Source organism: Nerophis ophidion, linkage group LG05, assembly GCF_033978795.1.
Source record: "Nerophis ophidion isolate RoL-2023_Sa linkage group LG05, RoL_Noph_v1.0, whole genome shotgun sequence".
Lineage (NCBI taxonomy): Eukaryota > Metazoa > Chordata > Actinopteri > Syngnathiformes > Syngnathidae > Nerophis > Nerophis ophidion.
In genome coordinates, this window is record NC_084615.1 from 63382715 (window position 1) to 63407239 (window position 24525).

The window sequence follows — 24525 nt, forward strand, 5'->3', positions numbered from 1 at the left end:
AAGAAAGAGCTTACTGACGACAACGTTGGACTACAATAGTGGACTCTCTTCGTATAAAAACTTAACCATAAATGGAGCTATCCGCGAACGTGAAAGTTAAAGTACCAATGATTGTCACACACGCTAAGTGTGGTGAAATGTGTCCTCTGCATTTGACCCATCCCCTTGATCACCCCCTGGGAAGTGAGGGGAGCAGTAGGCAGCAGCCGTGCCGCGCCCGGGAATCATTTATGGTGATGTAACCCCCAATTCCAACCCTTGATGCTGAGTGCCAAGCAGGGAGGTAATGGCTCCCAGTCGGGCAAATTTCATATGACTCGAGAAATTATGAAGAAAGACAAGATTGAATATCTTTCCCTCCTGTTTGTTTACATTCCTGCGACAGGTATTGTGAGTGTGTCACAGGAAGCGATACAAGGGCACACACTAACTCAAAGAGAGAGAGCGAGGAAGCATCATCAGCATAGCTAATCAATTAAACTTAGTCATAACTTTGTAAACGAGCCGTCGGTCAGTTTATTTTACATTTGGCTCAATCCAGGGACCTGTAAAAACAATTTATGCTTCATATTGGTTGTTTGTTACACCCTTAAGCAATCTAATGAGCGCCATAAACTGTGTCAAATGTCAGTTTTTAAACACAAGCTTTTTGTTATGATTGATATGTAAACATTTAGAATGGGGAAACTTTTTCATAATTCTGGTTTTTAGATATTAACATTTTCCAAGTGGTCACAATCTTGTTACCATATATTTAAATTGCATTTAAAGTTGTGGATCGGTGGAAGGAATACTTCTAAGACCTCCTCAATCCCACCAACACGTCTTCCTATGAGGAAGCAGTGCCTGGGGAATCTGTGGTGGACTCTCCTATTTCTGGGACTGAGGTTGCTGAGGTAGTTAAAAAGCTCCTCGGTGGTACTGTAAGGCCCCGGGGGTGGATGAGAACCGCTCTGAGTTCCTTAAGGTTCTGAATGCTGTGGGGCTGTCTTGGTTGACAAGACTCTGCAGCAGCACGTGGACATCGGGGGCGGTACTTCTGGATTGGCAGACCGGGGTAGTGGTCCCTCTCTTTAAGAAGGGGGACCGGAGGGTGTGTTCCAACTATCGTGGGATCACACTCCTCAGCCTTCCCGGTAAGGTTTATTCAGGTGTACTGGAGAGGAGGCTATGCCGGATAGTCGAACCTTGGATTCAGGAAAAACAGTGTGGTTTTCGTCCTGGTTGTGGAACTGTGGACGACCTCTATACTCTCGGCATGGCTCTTGAGGGTGCATGGGAGTTTGCCCAACCAGTCTACATGTGCTTCGTGGACTTGGAGAAGGCATTCGACCGTGTCCCTCGGGAAATCCTTTGGGGAGTGCTCAGAGAGTATGGGGTATCGGACTGTCTGATTGTGGCGGTTCGCTTCCTGTACGATCAGTGTCATAGCTTGGTCCGCATTGCCGGCAGTAAGTCAGACAGGTTTCCAGTGAGAGTTGAACTCCGCCAAGGCTGTCCTTTGTCACCGATTCTGTTCATAACTTTTATGGACAGAATTTCTAGGCGCAATCAAGGCGTTGAGGGGATCCGGTTTGGTGGCTGCAGAATTAGGTCTCTGCTTTTTGCAGATGATTTGGTCCTGATGGCTTCATCTGGCCGGGATCTTCAGCTCTCGCTGGATCGGTTCACAGCGAGTGTGAACGACCGGAATGAAAATCAGCACCTCCAAGTCCGAGTCAATGGTTCTCGCTCGTAAAAGGTTGGAGTGCCATCTCCGGGTTAGGGAGGAGACCCTGCCCCAAGTGGAGGAGTTCAAGTACCTAGGAGTCTTGTTCACGAGTGAGGGAAGAGTGGATCGTGAGATCGACAGGCGGATCGGTGTGGTGTCTTCAGTAATGCGGACGTTGTATCGATCCGTTGTGGTGAAGAAGGAGCTGAGCCAGAAGGCAAAGCTCTTAATTTATCGGTCCATCTACGTTTCCATCCTCACCTATGGTCATGAGCTTTAGGTTTTGATTGAAAGGACAAGATAACGGGTACAAGCGGCCGAAATGAGTTTCCTCCGCCGGGTGACGGGGCTCTCCCTTAGAGATAGGGTGAGAAGCCCTGCCATACGGGAGGAGCTCAAAGTAAAGCTGCTGCTCCTCCACATTGAGAGGAGCCAGATGAGGTGGTTTGGGCATCTGGTCAGGATGACACCCGAACGCGTCCCTAGGGAGGTGTTCAGGGCAAAAATTTACTAAGGGACCCCATTTTTATGACTTGATGGGGTCCCTGGGACCCCATTTTTAAAGGTTCCTAGCACCAACACTGCCGTCAACATAGGAGAAAAAATGCTTTATTCAAATGAATATATTATTTATAAAGCAAATTTGAGTATCATTGGCAAATTTTCACCGAGTCCCGGCCTTGGCACGCATATATGTGTCCTCTTTTTGGGATTTCTGAATATGGTCGGCCTATCTTTGGCTGAAGTTGATTATTTTACACAAATGAAACACCTGGGGGTAACACCCATCTTTAGCCCCACCATGCAGCTATCTTAATTAGCAGCCTAGATAATGATCAGTCAGTGACATGAAGCAGATAAGCTTTATGCCACAACATTGTCTCCCTCCGAGGTGCACACTAACAAGGACGCGAGACGATGTGAGGGAAAACATTTCTACTGTATTGACCAACTTTAACGTGACTTGGAGGACAATGCAATGATTTTGTCTTGTTTCTCTCTTATAGACACTTCCTCTTCAAGCAGGGCTCGGGATCATCAGCCCTGCTGTCAGGTGCAGGGCAGGGTTACCCCCTGACCTCTGGGACAGTGTACTCGCCCCCGCCCAGGCCCCTGCCTCGGAGCAGTGTGACCAGACCACTGTTTACCTTCAACAAGCCTCATCGCTGCTGCAACTGGAAGTGCACGGCATTATCTGCGTCGCTTCTCACGCTGACCCTTGCCCTGCTGCTCACATATGTCATCGGTGAGTTTTGCCCTTTACATTAGAATGACGTCGAACTTCTTTGAATCTCTGCAACACATATCCCAATGAAGCTTTCTTGACCAAGCAAGATATACAGTTGCATTTCCAAATTAAGTCTTAAATTGCATTCATGTTTATTATATATATATATTACAGTGTCTATTTGTCTAATTTTGTATTATTATGATTTGGTTATAGATAACGATATTCACCAAGAAGGACTTCCGTTTGCAGGTTCAAGCTGAATACTGCTATAGTAGCTAAATATGTGAATTTGCTAATTAATCAAAGTGTTTTGAATGGCTCCTTTGAGTGACAGATATGAGACACTGTTTGTTTATTAATTGTCCACACTCCATGTGGGTGCCGCCCGACTGGGGTCTAGACTAGAAAACTAATCACAGTCAAAGGAAATGTTGCAGCCTTTTGATTTAATTTCTGGTTAATTGTTTTGATGTGGATATGTAAACTGGTTCAAGGTGGGGACGGCGTGGCGCAGTGGGGAGAGTGGCCGTGCGCAACCCGAGCGTCCCTGGTTCAATTCCCACCTAGAACCAACCTCGTCACATCCGTTGTGTCCTGAGCAAGACACTTCACCCTTGCTCCTGATGGGTGCTGGTTGGCGCCTTGCATGGCAGCTCCCTCCATCAGTGTGTGAATGTGTGTGTGAATGGGTAAATGTGGAAGTAGTGTCAAAGCGCTTTGAGTACCTTGAAGGTAGAAAAGCGCTATACAAGTACAACCCATTTATCATTTATTTATAAGGTTAAACACATGCTAAGTAGGTTTTTTGTATTGACATTTTCATCATGTCCTAATTTTCAAAGTTAAAGTTAAAGTACTAATGTTTTGTCACACATACACTAGGTGTGGTGAAATGATCATCTGCATTTTACCAATCACCCTTGATCACCCTCTGGGAGGTGAGGGGAGCAGTGAGCAGCAGCAGCGGCCACGCCCGGGACTAATTTTGGCTATTTAACTCCCAATTCCAACCCTTGATGCTGAGTACCAAGCAGGGAGGCAATGGGTCCCAATTTTACAGTGTTTGGTATGCGGGGTTTGAACTCACAACCTACCGATTTTCAGGGTGGACACTCTAACCCCAAAGGCCACTGAGCAGTCAAGTTTCATTTTAAATGTATTTTTATTCACATATATTGTTCTTACCCTTTCTTATTATTTGTGTATGTTTTATGTATTGTATGAATTAGATAAGGAGAAAATAAAAAAATAGTGATGAGGTGACGACTTGTCAAGGGTGTACACCTCCTTCCTCTTGAATGCAGCTATGATAGGCTCCAGCACCCCCGCGACTCCAAAAAGGGACAATCAGTAGAAAATGGATGGATGGATGGAAAACAAAAAAAATAGTGATGAGGTCCTAGGTGTACGCCGCCTTCCGCCCGTCTGCAGTTGAGATAGGCTCCGCTTGTCTTGTTCAGGGACAAGCGGTAGTAAACGGATGGATGGATGTTGCAAAGCATGGTCATAAAAAAAGACAATACAAAAAACAATATTGTCAATATTTCTAAATAATTCCCACCAATGGAGTTATATTGAAGTGATTGTGAATTATTCTGATTCACATCTTATCTTACTGCTTTGGTCAAATACACATTGATTGTATATTTGGTTAATAAAAAATAAAAAATAAAAAAATAAAAAAAAACTGACCAAAAAAAAGAAATAAAGAAAGAACTCGTCTTTGCTGCAGCTCTTTGAAAAAAACAGCTCTTCAAGGTCCAACTTGCTATAAAGAGTCTTGAATCCCATCTCTGCTAACAACATGGTGACTAATGTCAGTGATAGAGTTGTCTTGATACCAGTATTTTGTTACCGGTACCAACATGTTTTTCCATACTTTTCCAAATAAAGGGGACCACAACACAATTTCATTATTGGATTTTAATAGTAAATCGTATGAGGTATTAAAAATATGTTGCTTTTTGCAAATAACTGCGATGAGGTGGCGACTTGTCCAGGGTGTACACCGCCTACCGTCCGAATACAGCTGAGATAGGCGCCAGCGACCCCCCGCTACCCCAAAAGGGACAAGCAGTAGAAAAATGGATGGATGGATGGATGTTGCAAATAAAGAAAAAAACAATTTTAGGGCATGTCCAACCGGTAGGAGGCCACGGGGAAGACCCAGGATACGTTAGGAAGACTATGTCTCCCGGCTGGCCTGGGAACGCCTCGGGATCCCCTGGGAAGAGCTGGACAAAGTGGCTGGGGAGAGGGAAGTCTGGGTTTCCCTGCTTAGGCTGCTGTCCCTGCGACCCGACCTCAGATAAGCGGAAGAAGATGGATGGAAAAAAATTAGTGTAATTATTTTAGTACCAATATATGTACTGCTATTCCTGGTCATTGATACTTGTCAATTAATCAATCAATCAACATTTTGTTAAAATCCGTACTCCGATCTTCCCATATTATGGTTTATTGTTGCATTTTTGTAGCACCATGTTTGCCGTCTTTATTTCCTGTTTAGTCTGTCACCATGGTAGCTCATTAGTTCACCTGCTACAATCACGGTCCCTGCACACCTGTCACTGTTGATTACTTCCTTATTTAAGCTCGCCTTTTCTGTTCACTCATTCTCGGATCCTAATTTGCCCACGCGCAACAGTGACGACTCTCATCATTCTTCGTATGTATTTTCTCGCTAGCTCTCACGCTATGCCACTTGTTTATTCCAGTTTTCATACTGATGATTTGATTTCTCGTTTGTGCCCTCGAGCCAAGGTTGAGTTTTCCTAGTGTTATCCTAGCTTTCACGCTAGCATCTTTTGTTTGCCTTCTCTTTACACCAGTGTTTTTGTTCCTAGCTTTTTATTATCTAATAAATCCATTTTTTACCATACCTTTGCTGTGTTCTGCTTCGACGCATCCTTGGAAAAACCACACCGGCATTACCATGCCGAAGAAGAGTCCTCACACATTTATTCATATTGCCCTTAATCACAAGTGTCTCAAAGGGCTGCACAAGCCACAATGACATCCTCGGCTCAGAAAAAAACTCAACTTGTAAGAAATGTAGTATATTTGTCATCATAGCAGCGAGGACGAGTGATATCAAAGTAGCTAAAACACTACCGACCTCAGATGGACGTTAGCCGCTAGCTGGATAACGGCTAACCAGAGCAAGAACTAAGCACCTCTTGCAGAGTACTGCTTCAGTATTTATAGCTCCAACTTTATTGTTTGTTTTTAGACCCAAAATGGGTCCATTCTCCCTTTGCTGTCTCCACACTGTTCCTGCTTGTAAGTACTAAGTGCGTGTGCGTTGCTCGTTTTACTAGCAATGTCACAACGTGACAACGGCGCGCTGTCATGTCCGAAGAAAAATAAAATACCGGTATTTTGAAGAAACAGCATAGTACCGTTTATTCATTAGTACCGCAGTACTTTTAGTACTCGTATACCATACAACCCTAGTCAGCTCTATCTTTTCCACGACAATCAAGTTGACCCATTGGTGCAATCATTTTTTGATGGACTTCATCTTCGGCCCCCGCCTCATTGATAACACATCGTCATACCACTTTATGTTAACAAGACTACTATCAGCTACCAGCAGCTGTCCGGGCTATTTGAAGTGGTAATGAACTCTCGTTGATTCAGGGATTTATTTCATCTATGACATCGACAACACAGCTCCACACAACATTCGTCAAATATCTGGGCAATATGAAATGATAATGCAAGGCATTAGGGGTGTAACGGTACGTGTATTTGTATTGAACCATATCGGTACGGGGGTTTCGGTTCGGTTCGGAGGTGTACCGAATGAGTAGACATGCTAGCAGCTAGCAGGCTAGGACAACATGTTAAAGCCAGAGCTGGAAGACCCTCCTGCCTCGTTAAGATCTCCCGTTTGGGAATACTTTGGCTGCGTGATACAACAATGGAGGACGGATGTTTGCCAAGATTGTTCAGCAGCTGCTTCTGACAACACGTCAAACGTGTTGCACCTTTCCTGCTTCCGGCTCCCATAGTGTCTCCCTTGCGCGCACAACCCTTCACTCCACCCGGTAGTGGGTCTCCACAGCTCCGGACGCCAAGGTAAATGAAGAGTCCAGCGATTAGTTGCAAATCATGGTTTTATTGAGGTCTTGCACACAGCCAATCCAACAAAATACTAGCCACTCCTGGGCTCTACTTCTCCCTCACCTAGCTCGCCCGCACACTCACTGACGTCACATGCTGTCACATATTAAAGGGCCACACACACATATACGCTACTCTTATAACACAGGGGTTCTCAACCTTTTTTCAGTGATGTACCCCCTGTGAACATTTTTTTAATTCAAGTACCCCCTAATCAGAGCAAAGCATTTTTGTTTGAAAGAAATAGATAAAGAAGTAAAATACAGCACTATGTCATCAGTTTTTGATTTATTAAATTGTATAACAGTGCAAAACATTGCTCATTTGTAGTGGTCTTTCTTGAACTATTTGGAAAGAAAGATATAAAAATAACTAAAAACGTGTTGAAAAAGAAACAAGTGATTCAATTGTAAATACAGATTTCCACACATAGAAGTAATCATCAACTTAAAGTGCCCTCTTTGGGGATTGTAAAGAGATCCATCTGGATTTATGAACTTCATTCTAAACATTTCTTCACAAACAAATAAATCTTTAACATCAATATTTATGGAACATGTCTACAAACAATGGCGGGCGGTGTTGATGAACGTGAACCCCGACCTAAACGAGTTGAAAAACTTATTGGGGTGTTAGCATTTAGTGGTAAATTGTATGTACTGTACTGTGCAAATTATTAGTAAAAGTCTCAATCAATCAATCAAAAAAAGCACTTTATATGTAGAAAGGTTTTGTTAAGAAACCATTCTGAGCCTTAACCTATTTAGTTTTTATTTTATATATGTTATATATGTATTAACCCTGGCAATGGACCCTCTGTGTGTATGTATGTTATGCCATTGCTTACAAATTTGGTAAATAAATAACCCAAAAATGTATATTTTGTTGTTTTCTTACTGTACCGAAAATGAACCAAACTGTGACCTTTAAACCGAGGTATGTACCGAACCGAAATTTTTGTGTACCGTTACGCCCTTACAGGGCATGCAATGCTAATAACACAGCATGCTAACAAAACAGTTATTGGCCGATGCTATTTTGGCTGCAATTGTCAAGTTGACCAAGTTTTTTACAGAACAACACATGCCCATGGTTTTAGCACAGAGGGTAGGGAACCCATGGCTCTCGAGCCAGATGTGGCCCTTTTGATGACTGCATCTGGCTCTCAGATAAATCTTAGCTGACATTGCTTAACACCATAATGAAAAATTCCGCTGGTAATCAGTGTTAAAAATAAGGTTCAAAATGTAGAACATTCTCATGTATTTTAAACCAACCATCCGTTTTCTAGAAGCCGCATTAATGGTAAGAAGTATTTTGTTTATTATCAGTTAACTTCAGAATAACAATGTTATCAAAAAGAACAATAGACTTATTATACTCTAAAAATGTTGGTCCATGGAAACACATTTGAAAATATTAGGCTTTCATGGCTCTCTCAGCTAATTAGGTTCCCGACCCCTGTTTTAGCATATGGAAGCCAAGTTCTGACTTAAAGGAATTACCCAGAATGTGTATGCGATGAGGTAGAGACTTGTCCAGAGTGTACCTCGCCTTCCACCCGAATGCAGCTGGGATAGTCTCCATTCACCACATCAAAAATAGATGGATGGATGGGTGTCAAAGTGTTTCCATGTAGTGGCCATGTAGCCATAGCTATGACGCTTGGAGGTTCCGGCAGGCTATGAGTACTGTACAACACACTTAAAGCTACTCTGGGGACGGGGATGGGGGGTACTAGGATGACGGGGGATGCAAAACAATAAAAGTGCAATACTTTTTCATAACATGGTCAAAACTGCCTAGTTTCTCTTGTTATATCCTTTTTTTACTGTTTAATTTTTATTCCCATTGTTGCGTTTAATTTTTATTGTTATTGCAATACTTTTCAATTTTGTTTCCATTTATTCCCCCATTATTTACATTTTACTTTTTAAATTGATCTCAACTCTGTACACTGCTGCTGGAATTTTAATTTTCCTGAAGGAACTTTCCTGAAGGAATCAATAAAGTACTATCTATCTATCTATCTATCTATCTATCTATCTATCTATCTATCTATCTATCTATCTATCTATCTATCTATCTATCTATCTATCTATCTATCTATCTATCTATCTATCCATCTATCTATCTATCCATCTATCTATCTATTTATCTATCCATCTATTTCAGGGGTGTCAAACGTACGGCCTAAGGGCCGGATCAGGCCCGCGAACAGGTTTTATCCGGCCCGCGGGAGAAGTTTGCTAAGCATAAAAATTAACCTGAGATTTTTGAATGAAAGAAACTGGTGTTCTAAGTGTGTCCACTGGATGTCGCAATAGCAATTGTTTGTATCTTTGTAGATGATGCTACATATGTACAAAATAAACCAGATGTTGCTAGTACATCTGTCAAGGAAAATGATTAAACTACATAAATAACATACTGTAATTTGATTTTGATATATTTTTTTTATTTCGATGGATTGAAAATGAACACCAATGAGTGGACTGATGAACTTTATCACATCATTTATTCAGAAAATATTTATAACAACAAGTAAATATATCATACTATTAACTGCAAGAGGTAATTGTAAACAAAACCCAACAACATTTAATTGGTACAATTTCAGAATGTGCTTCTTCTATTTTTAAACAAAGAAAACAATCTTTTTTTTTTTTTTTAATAATACAATGTAGCACTTTTAGGTTGTTTGCTCAATGTAAAGTGTTTTTTTTTACAAATAAAATCTAATATTTTTATTATTCTTATGAAGATGTCTTTATTTTTAAGTTATCGTGCCGTGATTTTACCAGTCCACGTGGCCCCCCCATCTAAATGAGTTTGACACCCCGGATCTATTTGGTGAAATGAGTGTAAAGGAGATTTTAGAAGTGTCATTTCATGTTGAGAGGGCTCTAACATTGTCAACGAAAAAAAACATATTTATGTTGTAAACATGTATTTTATGCTCTGAAAAAAGGAACATTTTTGGTTTATCAATCAAAATACTACTTTTCAGAAAATTGCCAGGGACAGCCCTGCAACCAAATAGCCGTGATAAATGAAAGACGACCGGAACCGTTGTCACGTTTTGTCACGTTTGAATGAATTTTCCCGATTTTTTTTAACCATGACATATAAAAGCTAATTTTGGAAAAAGAAAATCTGGTAACACTTTAGTATGAGGAACATATTCACCATTAATTAGTTACTTATTAACATGCAAATTGGTAACTTATTGGCTCTTAATTAATTATTATTAAGTAATTAATAATGCCTTCTTCTGCATGGCCTTATTATACAACCAGTAAGCCATTAACTAAGAGCCGTCCCTCAATAACCTCGGAATTATTGCTTATTAGAAACCCTAACCCCAACGCTCACCCTAACCCTTATATGTTCCCCTAGTGTCCAAATAACGCTAAATTAAGTCTTTGTTACTTTGAATATGTTCCCCACACTAAAGTGTTACTGAAAATCTCATCTGTAGTTGCTGTAAAAGTGACTCTAACACAGCAAGTAATGTATTCCAAATCTGGGGGAAAATTTAAATTTCAAATGAGTTATTTTGGACCGAAGCACACAAAACGGGTAATTATTCCATGATGAATGGACACATAAATTTGGTTGTAAAATGTTTAGCGCTCTCCTCCTCTGTCACACACTCACAGGCACACGCTCGCACGCACACGCACGTAGAGAAGACCCACACACAAAAACACACTCACACAAACACAAACTTGCAGGTATTTTTGACATATTATCCTATTTTTTTTTGTTTTTTTCAAGAAGGATTATTATTAATATTATTGAGGTATCAACAGAAGTGTATCCATGTGTACTATGTATCTGCAATAATAGTCGAAATGCTATCAATAATGATTCATACCAACTGTCTTCAGTCAGTCTGAAGGATCAGTGGAGCCAATATATTTATTGATCCTCTTCAATCGTATCACACGCTTTAAAATGCACAACCTTGGCCAAGCCTCCACTTGAGCTCATTGTCCTAACACTGAGCCCGCTGGTTCATTTCCTTCATGCGGTGTCGCTCAAGGTCACAACCAGACTGCCACGCTAATCACACACACATATGCACATTCACTAATACACACACACACACACACGCACACACCCGTGTAGCAAATCCATGCAGATTAATCCCCTGGCTGAACCATGCTTTTCCATTAATGTCCCGGCCTTGGTAATTAGTGCATTAGTGAGAAGTGTGAGTGATGACTTGAAGACGACATCACCTTTTAATTGGTGTCATGCTCTCCTCCTGCTTGGCAATGATTGATCTCAGTGTTGCTATCACCATGGCAACTACATTTAGATAAATGGGACATAAGCAAAAATTATACGTTCGCCGGTAAATCAAATAGTTTCAAATGGAAGATTAAAGTGGTCATGGACTTAATGTCTTTGTCAAGGGTGAGAGGTTGAGACATGGGCCACCACATTATTAGGTTTTCTCATTACATAATGATTCAGTCATTTGAATCAATTAATTAACAGCCTTTGACAGGAGGAGTGGTATGGTATGATTTCCATCCCCTAAGACTCACTAAAGCTAACATCCATCCATCCCTTTTTTTTACCGCTTGTTCCTCTCTGGGTCAAGGGGTGTGCTGCATCCTATCACTAAAGCTAACATCCTTACTGTTTTCAAGACTCCAATCAGGTTTTTGCTATTGGACATTATTATTAATATTACAAACCCTGTTTCCATATGAGTTGGGAAATTGTGTTAGATGTCAATATAAACAGAATGATTTGCGAATAATTTTCAACCCATATTCAGTTGAATATGCTACAGAGACAACATATTTGATGTTCAAACTAATAACAATATTTTTTTTGCAAATAATCATTAACTTTAGGATTTGATGCCAGCAACACATGACAAAAAGTTGAGAAAGGTGGCAATAAATACTGATAAAGTTATATGGAACGTCCCACAGGTGTGCAGGCTAATTGGGAACAGTTGGGTGCCATGATTGGGTATAAAAGCAGCTTCCGTGAAATGCTTAGTAATTCACAAACAAGGATGGGGTGAGGGCCACCACTTTGTAAGCTAATTGTCGAACAGTTTTACAACAACATTTCTCAACGAGCTATTGGAAGGAATTTAGGGATTTTACCTTCTACGGTCCCTAAAATCATCAAAAAGTAAAAAAAAATCTGGAGAAATCACTGCATGTAGGCGATGACATTACGGACTTTTGATCCCTCAGGCGGTGCTGCATCAACAACCGACATCAGTGTGTAAAGGATATCACCACATGGGCTCAGGAACACTTCATAAAACCACTGTCAGTAACTACAGTTGGTCGCTACATCTGTAAGTGCAAGTCAAAACTGTACTGTGCAAAGCCAAACCCATTTATCAACAATATCCGGAACACCGCCGGCTTGACTGGGCCCGAGCTCACCTAAGATGGACTGATGCAAAGTGGAAAGGTGTTCTGTGGTCTGACAAGTCCACATTTCAAATTATATTTGGAAACAGAGGACGTGGTGTTCTCCAGAACAAAGAGGAAAATTAAGGGGCAAAGTTCAAAAGCCAGCATCTGTGATGGTATGGGGGTGTACTAGTGCCCAAGGCATGGGTAACTTACACATCTGTGAAGGCACCATTAATGCTGAAAGGTCCATACAGGTTTTGGAGCAACATATGTTGTCATCCAAGCAACGTTATCATTGACCCCCTTGCTTATTTCAGCAAAACAAGTGTTACAACAGCGTGGTTTCGTAAAAAAAGAGTGCAGGTACTTTCCTGGCCCGCCTGCAGTCCAGACCTGTCTCCCATCGAAAATGTGTGGCGCATTATGAAGCGTAAAATATGACAGAGGAGACCCCGACTGTTGAACGACTGAAGTTCGACATAAAACAAGAATGGGAAAGAGTTCCACTTTCAAAGCTTCAACAATTAGTTTCCTCAGTTCCCAAACATTTATTGAGTGTTTTTAAAAGAAAAGGTGATGTAACACAGTGGTAAACATGCCCTTTCCCAACTACTTTAGCACGTGTTGCAGCTATGAAAGTCTAAGTTAATTTTTATTTGCAAAAAATGTTATGAGTTTGAACATCAAATATCTTGTCTTTGTAGTACATTCAATTGAATATGGGTTGAAAGGGATTTGCAAATCATTGTAATCCGTTTATATTTACATCTAACACATTTTCCCAACCCATGTGGAAACGGGGTTTGTATAATGAACATTTTTAATGAGATGCAGAATAAATATGATGACTGAAGATCCATCCATCCATCCATCCATCAATCAATCCATCCATCCATCTTTTTCCGCTTATCCGAGGTCGGGTCGCGGGGACAGTAGCCTAAGCAGGGAAGCCCAGACTTTCCTCTCCCCAACCACTTCATCCAGCTCCTGACGGGGGATCCCGAGGCCTTCCTAGGCCAGCCGGGAGACATAGTCTTCCCAACGTGTTCTAGGTCTTCCCTGTGGCCTCCTATCAGTCGGACGTGCCCTAAACATCTCCCTAGGGAGGCGTTCGGGTGGCATCCTGAGCAGATGCCCAAACCACCTCATCTGGCTCCGCTCGATATTGGAGGAGCAGCTTCTCACCCTATCCCTAAGGGAGAGCCCCGCCACCCGGTGGTGTAAACTCATTTTGACTGCTTATACCCATGATCTTGTCATTTTGGTCATAACCCAAAACTCATGACCATAGGTGAACATTGGAACGTATATCAACCGGTAAATTAAGAGCTCTGGCTACCGGCTCAGCTCCCTCTTCACCACAATGGATTGACACAGCGTCCGCATTACTGAAGACGCCGCACCAATCTCCCTGTCAATCTCACACTCTTCCCTCATTCATGAACTAGACTCCGAGGTACTTATACTCCTCCACATGAGGCAAAGTCTCCTCCCCAACCTGGCGATGGACTCGGACTTGGAGGTTCCCCGCCACCCGGTGGAGGAAACTAATTTTGACTGCTTGTACCCATGATCTAGTCATTTCGGTCATGACCCAAAATTCATGACCATAGGTGAGGATTGGAACGTATATCGACCGGTTAATTAAGAGCTTTGGTTTCCGGTTCAGCTCCCTCTTCACCACAATGGATTGACACAGCGCCCGCATTACTGAAGACGCCGCACCGATCCGTCTGTCGATCTCACACTCTTCCCTCACTCATGAACAAGACTCCGAGGTACTTATACTCCTCCACATGAGGCAAAGTCTCCTCCCCAACCTGGAGATGGACTCGGACTTGGAGGAGCTGATTCTCATCCCAGTCACTTCACACTCTGCTGCGAACCAATTTAGGTGGTGGTTTAGAATCGCTTCGAAGCCGTCCGGAAATCATTTTCCATGTCTTCCCCGAACTCCTCCTATGTCCGAGTTTTTGGCTCCGCGACGGCTGAAGCTGCACACCGCTTGAGCTGTCGGTACCTGTCCACTGCCTCCAGAGTCCTATGAGCCAAAAGGACTCTATTGGACTCTTTCTTCAGCGAGGTGGCATTCCTCACTGCTGGTGTCCTCCAGCAGGTTGGTGCCAAGACAGGCACCAACTACCTTGTGGCCACAGCTCCAATCGGCCGCCTTGACAATAGAGGTACGGAACATGGTCCACTCGGACTCAATGTCCAGCACCTCCCTTGTGACATGTTCAAAGTTCTTCCGGAGGTGGGAATTGAAACTATTGCTGGCAGGAGATTCTGCTAGATGCTCCCAGCAGACCCTTACACAACTTTTGGACCTGCCAGGTATGTCTGGCATCCTCCCCCACCATCGCAGCCAACTCACCACCAAGTGGTGGTCGGCAGAAAGCTCCGCCCCTCTCTTGACCCGAATGTCCAAAAGATGAAGCCACAACTCCGGTGATACAACTACAAGTCGATCATGGAACTATGACCTGAGGTGTCCTGGTGCCAAGTGCACATATGGACACCCTTATGTTTGAACATGGTGTTTGTTTGGGACAATCTGTGACGAGCACAAAAGTCCAATAACCAGACACCACTCGGGTTCAAATCCGGATGGCCATTCTTCCCAATCACGCCTCTCCAGGTTTCACTGTGGTTGCTAGCATGAGCGTTGAAGTCCCCCAATACGAAAAGGGAATTACCCAGGGGAGCACTTTCCAGTACTCCCTCGAGGGGAACCAAAAAGGGTGGGTACCCTGTACTGCTGTTTGGTGCGTAAGCACAAACAACAGAAACACAAACCATGCAAAATTATCAGTTTTTCAACGGCATATCTATTTACTTTAGTTTACAAAAATAACTGCGTCAAAATATTTCAGTGTGTTTATAAGGACTTTTTGAGCACATTCAACAATAATGCAATAATAAAGATAACTGTGATCATTTTGGTCATGATAATTGTGTTGTGAAAATGTTAGATCGTTACATCCTCAGTAGTGAATAATGGTTACTATATATTATATCACTGCAGATTACTTAAGTGCATACATAAGACCATCAACAATTTTCTCCATTGTTTGGATTTAAGAAGGTTTCACTCGAGGGGAAATAAACGAAAGGCCAAGACTGGAAATGATGCACCAAAAAATAAAAGACCCATCACAGCGATGCCTTCCACTTTGCTGGTGCAAGGTTAGATTTTTTTGGAGGAGCATGTTAAACTTTGCCGGAGGCTTTGGACGGGGAGGAGTGAGCCAGTATGACTTACATGAGTGCTGTGATGCTGTAGCATAATGAAGCCTTAAATGAGTATTTGATGTTTTTGTGAATTCATTTCACCCCCATTACCCTTTATATAGCAATGTTTAAAAACTAAGCAGTTCAAGCCTATTGTGGGAAGTTACAGTATATGGCATCTTAATTAATTTGGAGGAAAATAAGTGAGGCAATAATGCTGCAATATTATTGTCTCTCTGATTAAGTGTAGAAGAGTGGAATGGACTTTGTGTGAATGGAGAGATAATGTCCAAGTTGAAGTTATTGCAGCACATGCCCCCTGTTGTCTGTAGCTAACACAGCCTTCCCGTCTTTCTATACTGCCCTTCGTCTCTCCTCGCAGACCCCCTCCAGAGCTGGAGACACTGTGAATTGCTTTGTTAATTTGTTTATTTCCCAGTGTACCTCCCTCCCACAGACTTGTTATTAAGCACAGCACGACCATCAGATATGAGGATGGGGGCATTATGATGGAACGTATAAGGAGAGATAGAGGACATGTTCAGATTGCATCTATAATCTTGAAGGATAGACGTGTTGACGGCACAACCATTCACTCATTTTATTGTCCTAGACTCATTTTAGTTTTACCCAGAAACCTTGAGGATGCTCTTTCTTTGTGTTCCCAAAAAAGATATGTATAATATGTTGTAAATCAATGTATCTAATTTGGTTTGTCACACTCCGAAGTTATTGAATCAAATTTGATCAAAGAGCAGGATGTGAATATATCAATCCATTTTCTACCGCTTATTCCCTTTGGGGTCGCGGGGGGCGCTGGTGCCTATCTCAGCTACAATCGGGCGGAAGGCGGGGACTACAACTGAATAAAAAATTGCAGACCCACGCAGATCAAAGGTCTTCAGGTAAACAATTCTCCCATACATGAAGATATTTGGAATGGCCGTCCTCTGAGCATTACAGTAATCCACAAGCCATGAATTCACTCATAAAAGTGAACATTTTAAATATCACCGGGTCATTTTATTCATATAATTCACACACACGACACAGACACTGCGATTATAGCTGTCAACACTGTCAATATGGCTTCCGGTCCGTCACACAAATAGGTCCATGTGCAACATAAACACAAAAAAAATAATACCTATTGTTACAAAATGCACACACGCCTACCATGCTAATCGGTTGTATTCATTTATATTATATATTTGATATGAGATATAATATTAAAGGTCTGTGGATGAACATGAATGCCATAACATTGATATTATATTACTTTATTATTTAAATACTATTTTTGTGTATCATTGTCATTATAGGGACACAGAAAAAGTTGGATATTCTGAGTGTAATTGTAATGAATAAAAACACAGTGATGTATCTGCATGATCTTTACAAGGGGATGGCATCACATAACTGAATTGCACCTTGCACATGTGCACATACAGTAGTTGACACGTTTATGACTTAAAAAGCAGGTGTTGATAAACGACTTACACCTGCTATGAGATGTTATATCACGATAGGATAGGATAGACGTTTATTTATCCCACAATGTGGAAATTACTGTGCTGCAGTGCAGGTTTTTACATACAGGAGCAAAAGTAAAACTCAATGAAAATAAAAACAAATAGTAATAAATACTACATATTGCACACTAATTAGTATAGATACAAGGTAAAATAAGACAAAAAAAAAACCACTAGCCTCCATATTGCACACCATGGAAAAAGATCATAGTAATCACGTAAGTGCGTTGTAAAGTCTAATGGCTTTGGGTAGAAGGGACCTGTGGTAGTTTTCCTTCTTGCACTGTGGATGTACGAGTCAAATAAACTCTAATAAATGTTGCTGGCACAACCTCTTGTGCTAATGAGAATGCTAATAAAAAAAGCATTTTAAAAAATGTCTTTGGAGGTGGGAGGAAGCCGCATCAGTCACGGGAAGAACTATATATATATATATATATATATATATATATATATATATATATATATATATACATATATACATATATATATACACATATATACATATATATATATAAATCTATATATATATACTTATATATATATACATATATATATATAAATCTATATATATATGCTTATATATATACACATATATATACATATACACACATATATATACAGTATATATATATATATATATATATATATATATATATATATATATATATATATATATATATATATATATATATATATATATATACATATGTATATATATATGTATATATATATATATATATATATATATATATATATATATATATATATATATATATATATATGTAGGTGTGGGAAAAAATCACAAGACTACTTCATCTCTACAGATCTGTTTCATGAGGGGTTCCCTCAATCATCAGGAGATTTTAATGGAAGCATTCACATACAATGGTTTATATAGAGCACAGAGTGGGTGGGTACAGGCAGGCGTAGGGTGTGGTGATTGGCTCATGTGTTACCTAGGAGGTGTTTCCGCCTGTGGCGGCATGTTGAAATGATTTCACTGCGCTTGTTGAGGGATGATAGCTCTGGATGATATATAATAAACAGTTTCTCTTTTAAGCATAAGTTGCATCTTTTATTACCACTGTTGTAAGGTGTGCTGGATGCAAGAATTTGCCATGTTATTGAATATTCAACATTATTGTCTTTGAGGTTCCAAATGTGTTTGCTGAGTTCGGTAGAATTCCGCAAAGTCTGGTTTCTAAAGGAGGCGTTGTGATTATTCCATCTTGTTTTGAACGCTCCTTCGGTTAATCCTACGTACGTGTCGGATGTGTTAATGTCCTTGCGTATTACCTTTGCTTGGTAAACGACTGATGTCTGTAAGCACCTTCCGTTGCGCTCTACCACGGTATCGAGCACTATTCTCCGGATAATCCAATCAAGACATATATATATATATATATATATATATATATATATATATATAAACAATGTTCCTCGTGCACAAATTGACTGAAAGAGCGCGCACTTACCGCTTACACTGCGGCACGAGCATGTCACGTTGTTGATGGAAAAATGCATTTTTAGACAATTCGAATTCCCTGAGCGGCTCAGAGACACAGAGAGTAACAAACGTTAGACAATGGATTAGAAAGGACAGATTAAAAAAAAAAAAAACATTCCCGCGGGCCTGATTTTGGACGCTGACAGGCCTTATCCTGCCTGCAGGCCGTAGTTTGGGGACCCCCTGGTCTAAACTTAACAATCATGTTATATTTTTAAATAAAGAAATACAAATAAAAATTCCAAATGCTCAATGAAACGGCTGTTTGTATGAACTCCTTAGCATCACTGCGTACGATTTTGATTCCATTTCTTGTTTGCTCTTAAACTTGAAGACTTCGCAGGGGAATGGAGGCAATCGCTGGATAGGTAACTTCCACCTTGCTTGTTACCACGTTCCAAGGCAATTTCCACCGCAGTCGAAGCAATATTCAGGCTTAAATACACGTGTAATGTGCTAGCAAAATGTGTCGAACTACAGAGCGCATACACGTTTGGCTTTTTTAAATCATTAAAATATACACCATATAGTATCACAAAGTATTACTTCAATTATCCATCCATCCATCCATTTTCTACCGCTTGTCCCGTTCGGGATTGCCGGGGGTGCTGGAGCCTATCTCAGCTGCATTCGGGCGGAAGGCGGTGTACACCCTGGACAAGTCGCCACTTCATCGCAGGTCCAACACAGATAGACAGACAACATTCACACTCACATTCACACACTAGGGCCAATTTAGTGTTGCCAATCAACCTATCCCCAGGTGCATGTTTTTGGCGGTGGGAGGAAGCCGGAAAACCTGGAGGGAACCCACGCAGTCACGGGGAGAACATGCAAACTCCACACAGAAAGATCCCTAGCCCGGGTTTGAACTCAGGACCTTGGTATTTTGAGGTACATGCACTAACCCCTGTAACACCGTGCTGCCCCTAGTTCAATTATATTTAATTAAAAATAAGAACAAATTCAATCAATCAATCAATGTTTATTTATATAGCCCCAAATCACAAATGTCTCAAAAGACTGCACAAATCATTACGACTACAACATCCTCGGAAGAACCCACAAATTGCTTTAGCTCTGACGGATGATTGGCGATGGATCAATCTTTCCAGAGGGCAACGTCAGACTTCACAAAGGCGTGGGAGTTGAAGACTGGCATATGGGCATGCTCGTAAATGTGTGTCATTATCTGTGCATGCTCAGAAATTGTGTGAAAAGAGCTCTTTGGGTTTGATTGAAAGTGTTCAATAAATTGTAGATAATATTGTCGTTTAGCATCAAAATGGATTGAAATCAATTATATCAAATGAAACATTGTTAATTATACTCCTAAAAATAACAATGTTTGTATATTGAAAAGAAAAGTATTAATTCAATTTTCTTAGAGTGTACCGATGAATACTGGTATTGGTAAGCAATATCTAAATTGGTATCGGAATCGATAAAAATCTAACAATATGCATCCTAGTAGGGACACCTCTATCAAACAATGAACCGAACCGCCAAATGTATTTTTTAGAGCTTTAACATCAAAGCAGTAGTTGACGTTGGGATTTTCAAATTATCGTGAGTATAAAAACTATCAAAATCATTCCAGTGGTTTCTGAGGCTCTTTCCAGTGACATGCAGGTCAATACTGTAATCAGAGACTGTGTGACAGCAGCTCCAAGAAGTGCTCGAGGTGAGGGCTGTAGTCTTTACAAAACATATACTTTAGCTAGAACTCTCCTATGTGACAGAGAGAAACACAGAAGAAAGCTGTCTACAACAAAGTTCTGTAGAAAAGTCACATTTTATAGGACATTTGGGGGTGTTTTTCTTCCAAATTTGCTTTTTAGCTGTTTACATCATAGTTTTGCTTTATTTTTGCTGTAATGTAAAACATGTTGAGGAGGTCAGCTCATTCATATTGTAGATCCCACGTCCTTCATTCCGGATGTCTTATTCACTTCTAACTATTGAACATTGCTTAAAGGTTGGTTTATGTCGCAAAAAGGAACAGTATAATGCACACAAAGGTCCGCAGGGTGGACAAAGACAAATGCAAACTCAACTAAAATGAGGTTTTAGTTGAGTTTCAGTATTATTTATGTATTTCCCAACTAACAGCAAACAATACCAAACTAACACTGCATGTTATTTTGTGATGATCAAAATGTGTCACTACAGATGGCACAAATGTAACACGTATATCTGTCACAACGGTCAGACCGTGACAGCTCTACATGATGTGATAAATAGTCGTGTTGCCGCGTTTGATGCCTTCCACTGTACAAGCATGGATAAATCATATGTGAGTGTGAGAATTGTGTACATTCTGGAAGCCAACGGAGTAAACGATCGCATGTGAGTTACTGTACTTACTGATATGGCTAAAAGAATGCTTAGGACTGAGTGCGTGGGCGGAAGGAGGAAAACAATTGTGGTGTGTAATTGGCTGCCCAACACAATTAAATCAAGGCGTGTGTGTGCATAAACGCTTGCATATTCAAGGCATGTAGTTGGATTGTTTTGCGGAAGTCCCAAGGAAGTATGGTGTGAGTTTGAAATTGTGTATGTACTGTACCACTCACTCCAGAAAGGCAGGGAGGGCTCGAAATCTCAAAGCAATTAATCAGATACTGAGTACATTCATTAAAATGTTGTATCGTAATAATAGCGGTGGATCAGTGGAGGGCCGTGTCATGGTGGGATGTCTTTAGCTGTATTTTGATAGCTAATTTTCAATGCATTTTAAGGGTATCTATAATGTTTATGATCTACATTTTAACACACTTATTTGTTTAGATCAGTGACCCCCAACCACAGGTCCGGGGACCGGTGCCGGTCTGTGACACATTTGCCACCGCTGCGCATAGAGCTTATTCATAGATGTATAATAAAACTCCTGATATGAAGTCCATTCACCCATTCTTTTTTTTACCGCTTGTCCCTTACGGGGTTGCGGGGGGGTGCTGAAGCCTATCTCAGTCGCCATATATATATATATATTTTGGGTGTCCCACAATATTGATTCTTGGGTTTGCGATTCAATTATAAATCGATTATTTCGAGTCAACGCGATTCTCGATTCAAAAGCGATATTTTTCCGATTCAAAACAATTCTGTATTCATTCAATACATAGGATTTCAGCAGGATCCACCCCAGTCTGCTGACATGCTAGCAGAGTAGTATATTTTTTTTTTAAAAAAAGCTTTTATAATTGTAAAGGACAATGTTTTATCAACTGTTTGCTATAATGTGAATTTGGATGAAGCAGATGCTTATAATACCCAAAACCCTCTCACTCATTTAACATAAACAATATAATACAAAAACAATACTATACAAACAAAAACAAGAAACACTCCTGTACACTAATAATACAATAGTACCAATGTTACTATTAGTAACATTGGCAAATTTTTTCAGCAATTACCCTGGGGAGTAGAATTTTGTATGTGTCTCCTATGTTGTGATCACACCGATAGGAAATACAAATAAGAGAATGCAATGCATGGAATTAGTTTGTCTTTCGCAGCTATTGCAGCTTCCACACTTCCAGTTAGAAGTATATCCCAATGTACAGTATTTACAAAATAGAATTGGATTGTCAGTATATCCAAATCAAGTGAAATATAAGGTGCTGTGTTCATGTGAAGTTTTTACAGTACGTTTTACAACATCTTCAGAGTTTTTGCCCTATAACCTCACTGTAAAAAAAAATTCTACCTGCAGCTACGGCTGCCAAACAAAAAACATAAAATTAAAGTAAAACATTGTAAACCAAATAATAATCAAAAACATTATATTTACAAAAAATTTCATTAAACGTTTTGCGGAAAATATCGTAATTTTACAGATTTTTACTAATATATTAAGATCAACCACCTTTAATAAAGTGACAATGCAAACAGTTCTGCAGAAAAATACCTTTATTTTACAGAGTTTTTCCAAATTATTACGATCAACCAACTTTAATGAAGTGACAATTCTGGCAGTTCCACAGAAAAATACGATTATTTTACAGATTTTTTCTGAATTGTTGAGATCAGGGGTCTTAAATTCAATTCACCTGGGGGCCACTGGATGCAGAAACATGAAGAAAGTGGATTCACCTTCTTTGAATGACTATTTCGACCTACCAACATACTTGCCAATCCTCCCGATTTTACCGAGAGACTTACTGTGACCCTCACGAAGGATTGTCCGGATGTTCGCCCGGACAAGTATTTTAAGGGCGTGCCGAGACAGAACTGCCTTCATCGTCCTTGACAATCTTTCATCGCGTTAGCTCATTCACCATACAAACAGCGTGCAGACTAAGACACGTGTTGTATAAGGCTTTGTTGAACATTCTATAGTGACTGCAATACATACTTGATCAACAGCCATACAAATCACACTGACGGTGGCCGTATAAACAAATTTAACACTGTTACAAATATGCGCCACACTGTGAACCCACACCAAACAAGAATGACAAACACAATTTGGGAGAACATCCGCAATATAACGCAACAAAAGAACAAATACCCACATTCCCATGCAGCGCTACTCTTCCAGGCTGCCACCACCCACCATCACCGCCCCCCTCCGTGCGTCGGTTGAGGTGGTCGGGGTTTGGTGGTTGCATATAACAGGCTACATATATTTTTCAACTTGAATATAAAAATACTCATACATATTAAGAAAATAAGATTTACCTTACAATTACATATACAACTGTTAGATTGTTAGTATGGACATAGACTTTCACATAACAATCCATCCATCCATCCATCCATCCGTCATCATCCGCTTATCAGAGGTCGGGTCGCGGGGGCAGCAGCCTAAGCAGGGAAGCCCAGACTTCCCTCTCTACAGCCACTTTATCTGGCTCTTCCCAGGGGATCCCGAGGCATTCCCAGGCCAGCCGGGAGACATAGTCTTCCCAACGTGTCCTGGGTCTTCCCCGTGGCCTCCTACCGGTTGGACGTGCCCTAAACACCTCCCTAGGGAGGCGTTCGGGTGACTTTCATATAACAACCTACATATTAAATGAAAGTTAATTAATGTTATTTTACATGAATTTGAAAGTAATTTGAGAAAACACAAAGTTATATTCATAAATAATTTGTTATTTTTCTGTAAAAAAATTGAAATATACATAGTTTGTCATTACTGGCATATTACTTAAAATAACAGGCGGTTTGTTTATTTACAGATAATGTCTTAAATTCTACAGTTTTATAACCTATTTTTTAAAAAAAAGAAAAATTACAGTACACATTTTGAGTAAATTAACCATAAAAATAGGATTTTTTTTTTTTACGGTGCTGGGAAAAAAAAACATCAAAAGGCCACTTAACAAAATGTAGGTAAACACAAGGAACCTATTTTTGCGAAAGCAAATTTATGTTTGTGTGGACGTTTGAGACGATGCGTGTGTGTGTGTGTGTGTGTTCCTCACACGCTGCTTCTTTCAGCCAGCTGCTTCATGCCTCATTGGGGTATTTATTGATTGGTCCAGTTTCTCTTTGTTTTCACTCTTCTATTTTGGTCGACTGATGCAGCTCTAAGAAACCCGCTGGCCTTTGCTAAAACTACTTTAACGACCACAGGAGCCTGTGGTAAAATGGCTTTTAAAAGGCTAGACAGACTGTGGTCAGAAGCATCTGAATGGTGAAAGAAGCCTTTGGTAAAATGTCTGCAGAAGGTCAGAGACATTGCAATAAAAGAGCCCCCAATAACAAATACTTCGCCTGCTCGTGAACATGTGAGTTCTGAGCTCCATAATATCGGAAAAAAGATGCATTTA

The 24525-nt window shown here is 40.6% G+C and overlaps 1 protein-coding gene across 1 annotated transcript in view; it reads left to right on the top strand.

The window, feature by feature from the left end:
• Positions 1-24525, top strand: part of tenm1 (teneurin transmembrane protein 1) — a 561054-nt gene that overhangs the window by 229395 nt on the left and 307134 nt on the right. Inside the window, exon 5 of the mRNA XM_061901744.1 lies at positions 2719-2957. Coding sequence (XP_061757728.1) covers positions 2719-2957 — 239 coding nt within the window. The remainder of the gene's footprint in view (positions 1-2718; positions 2958-24525) is intronic.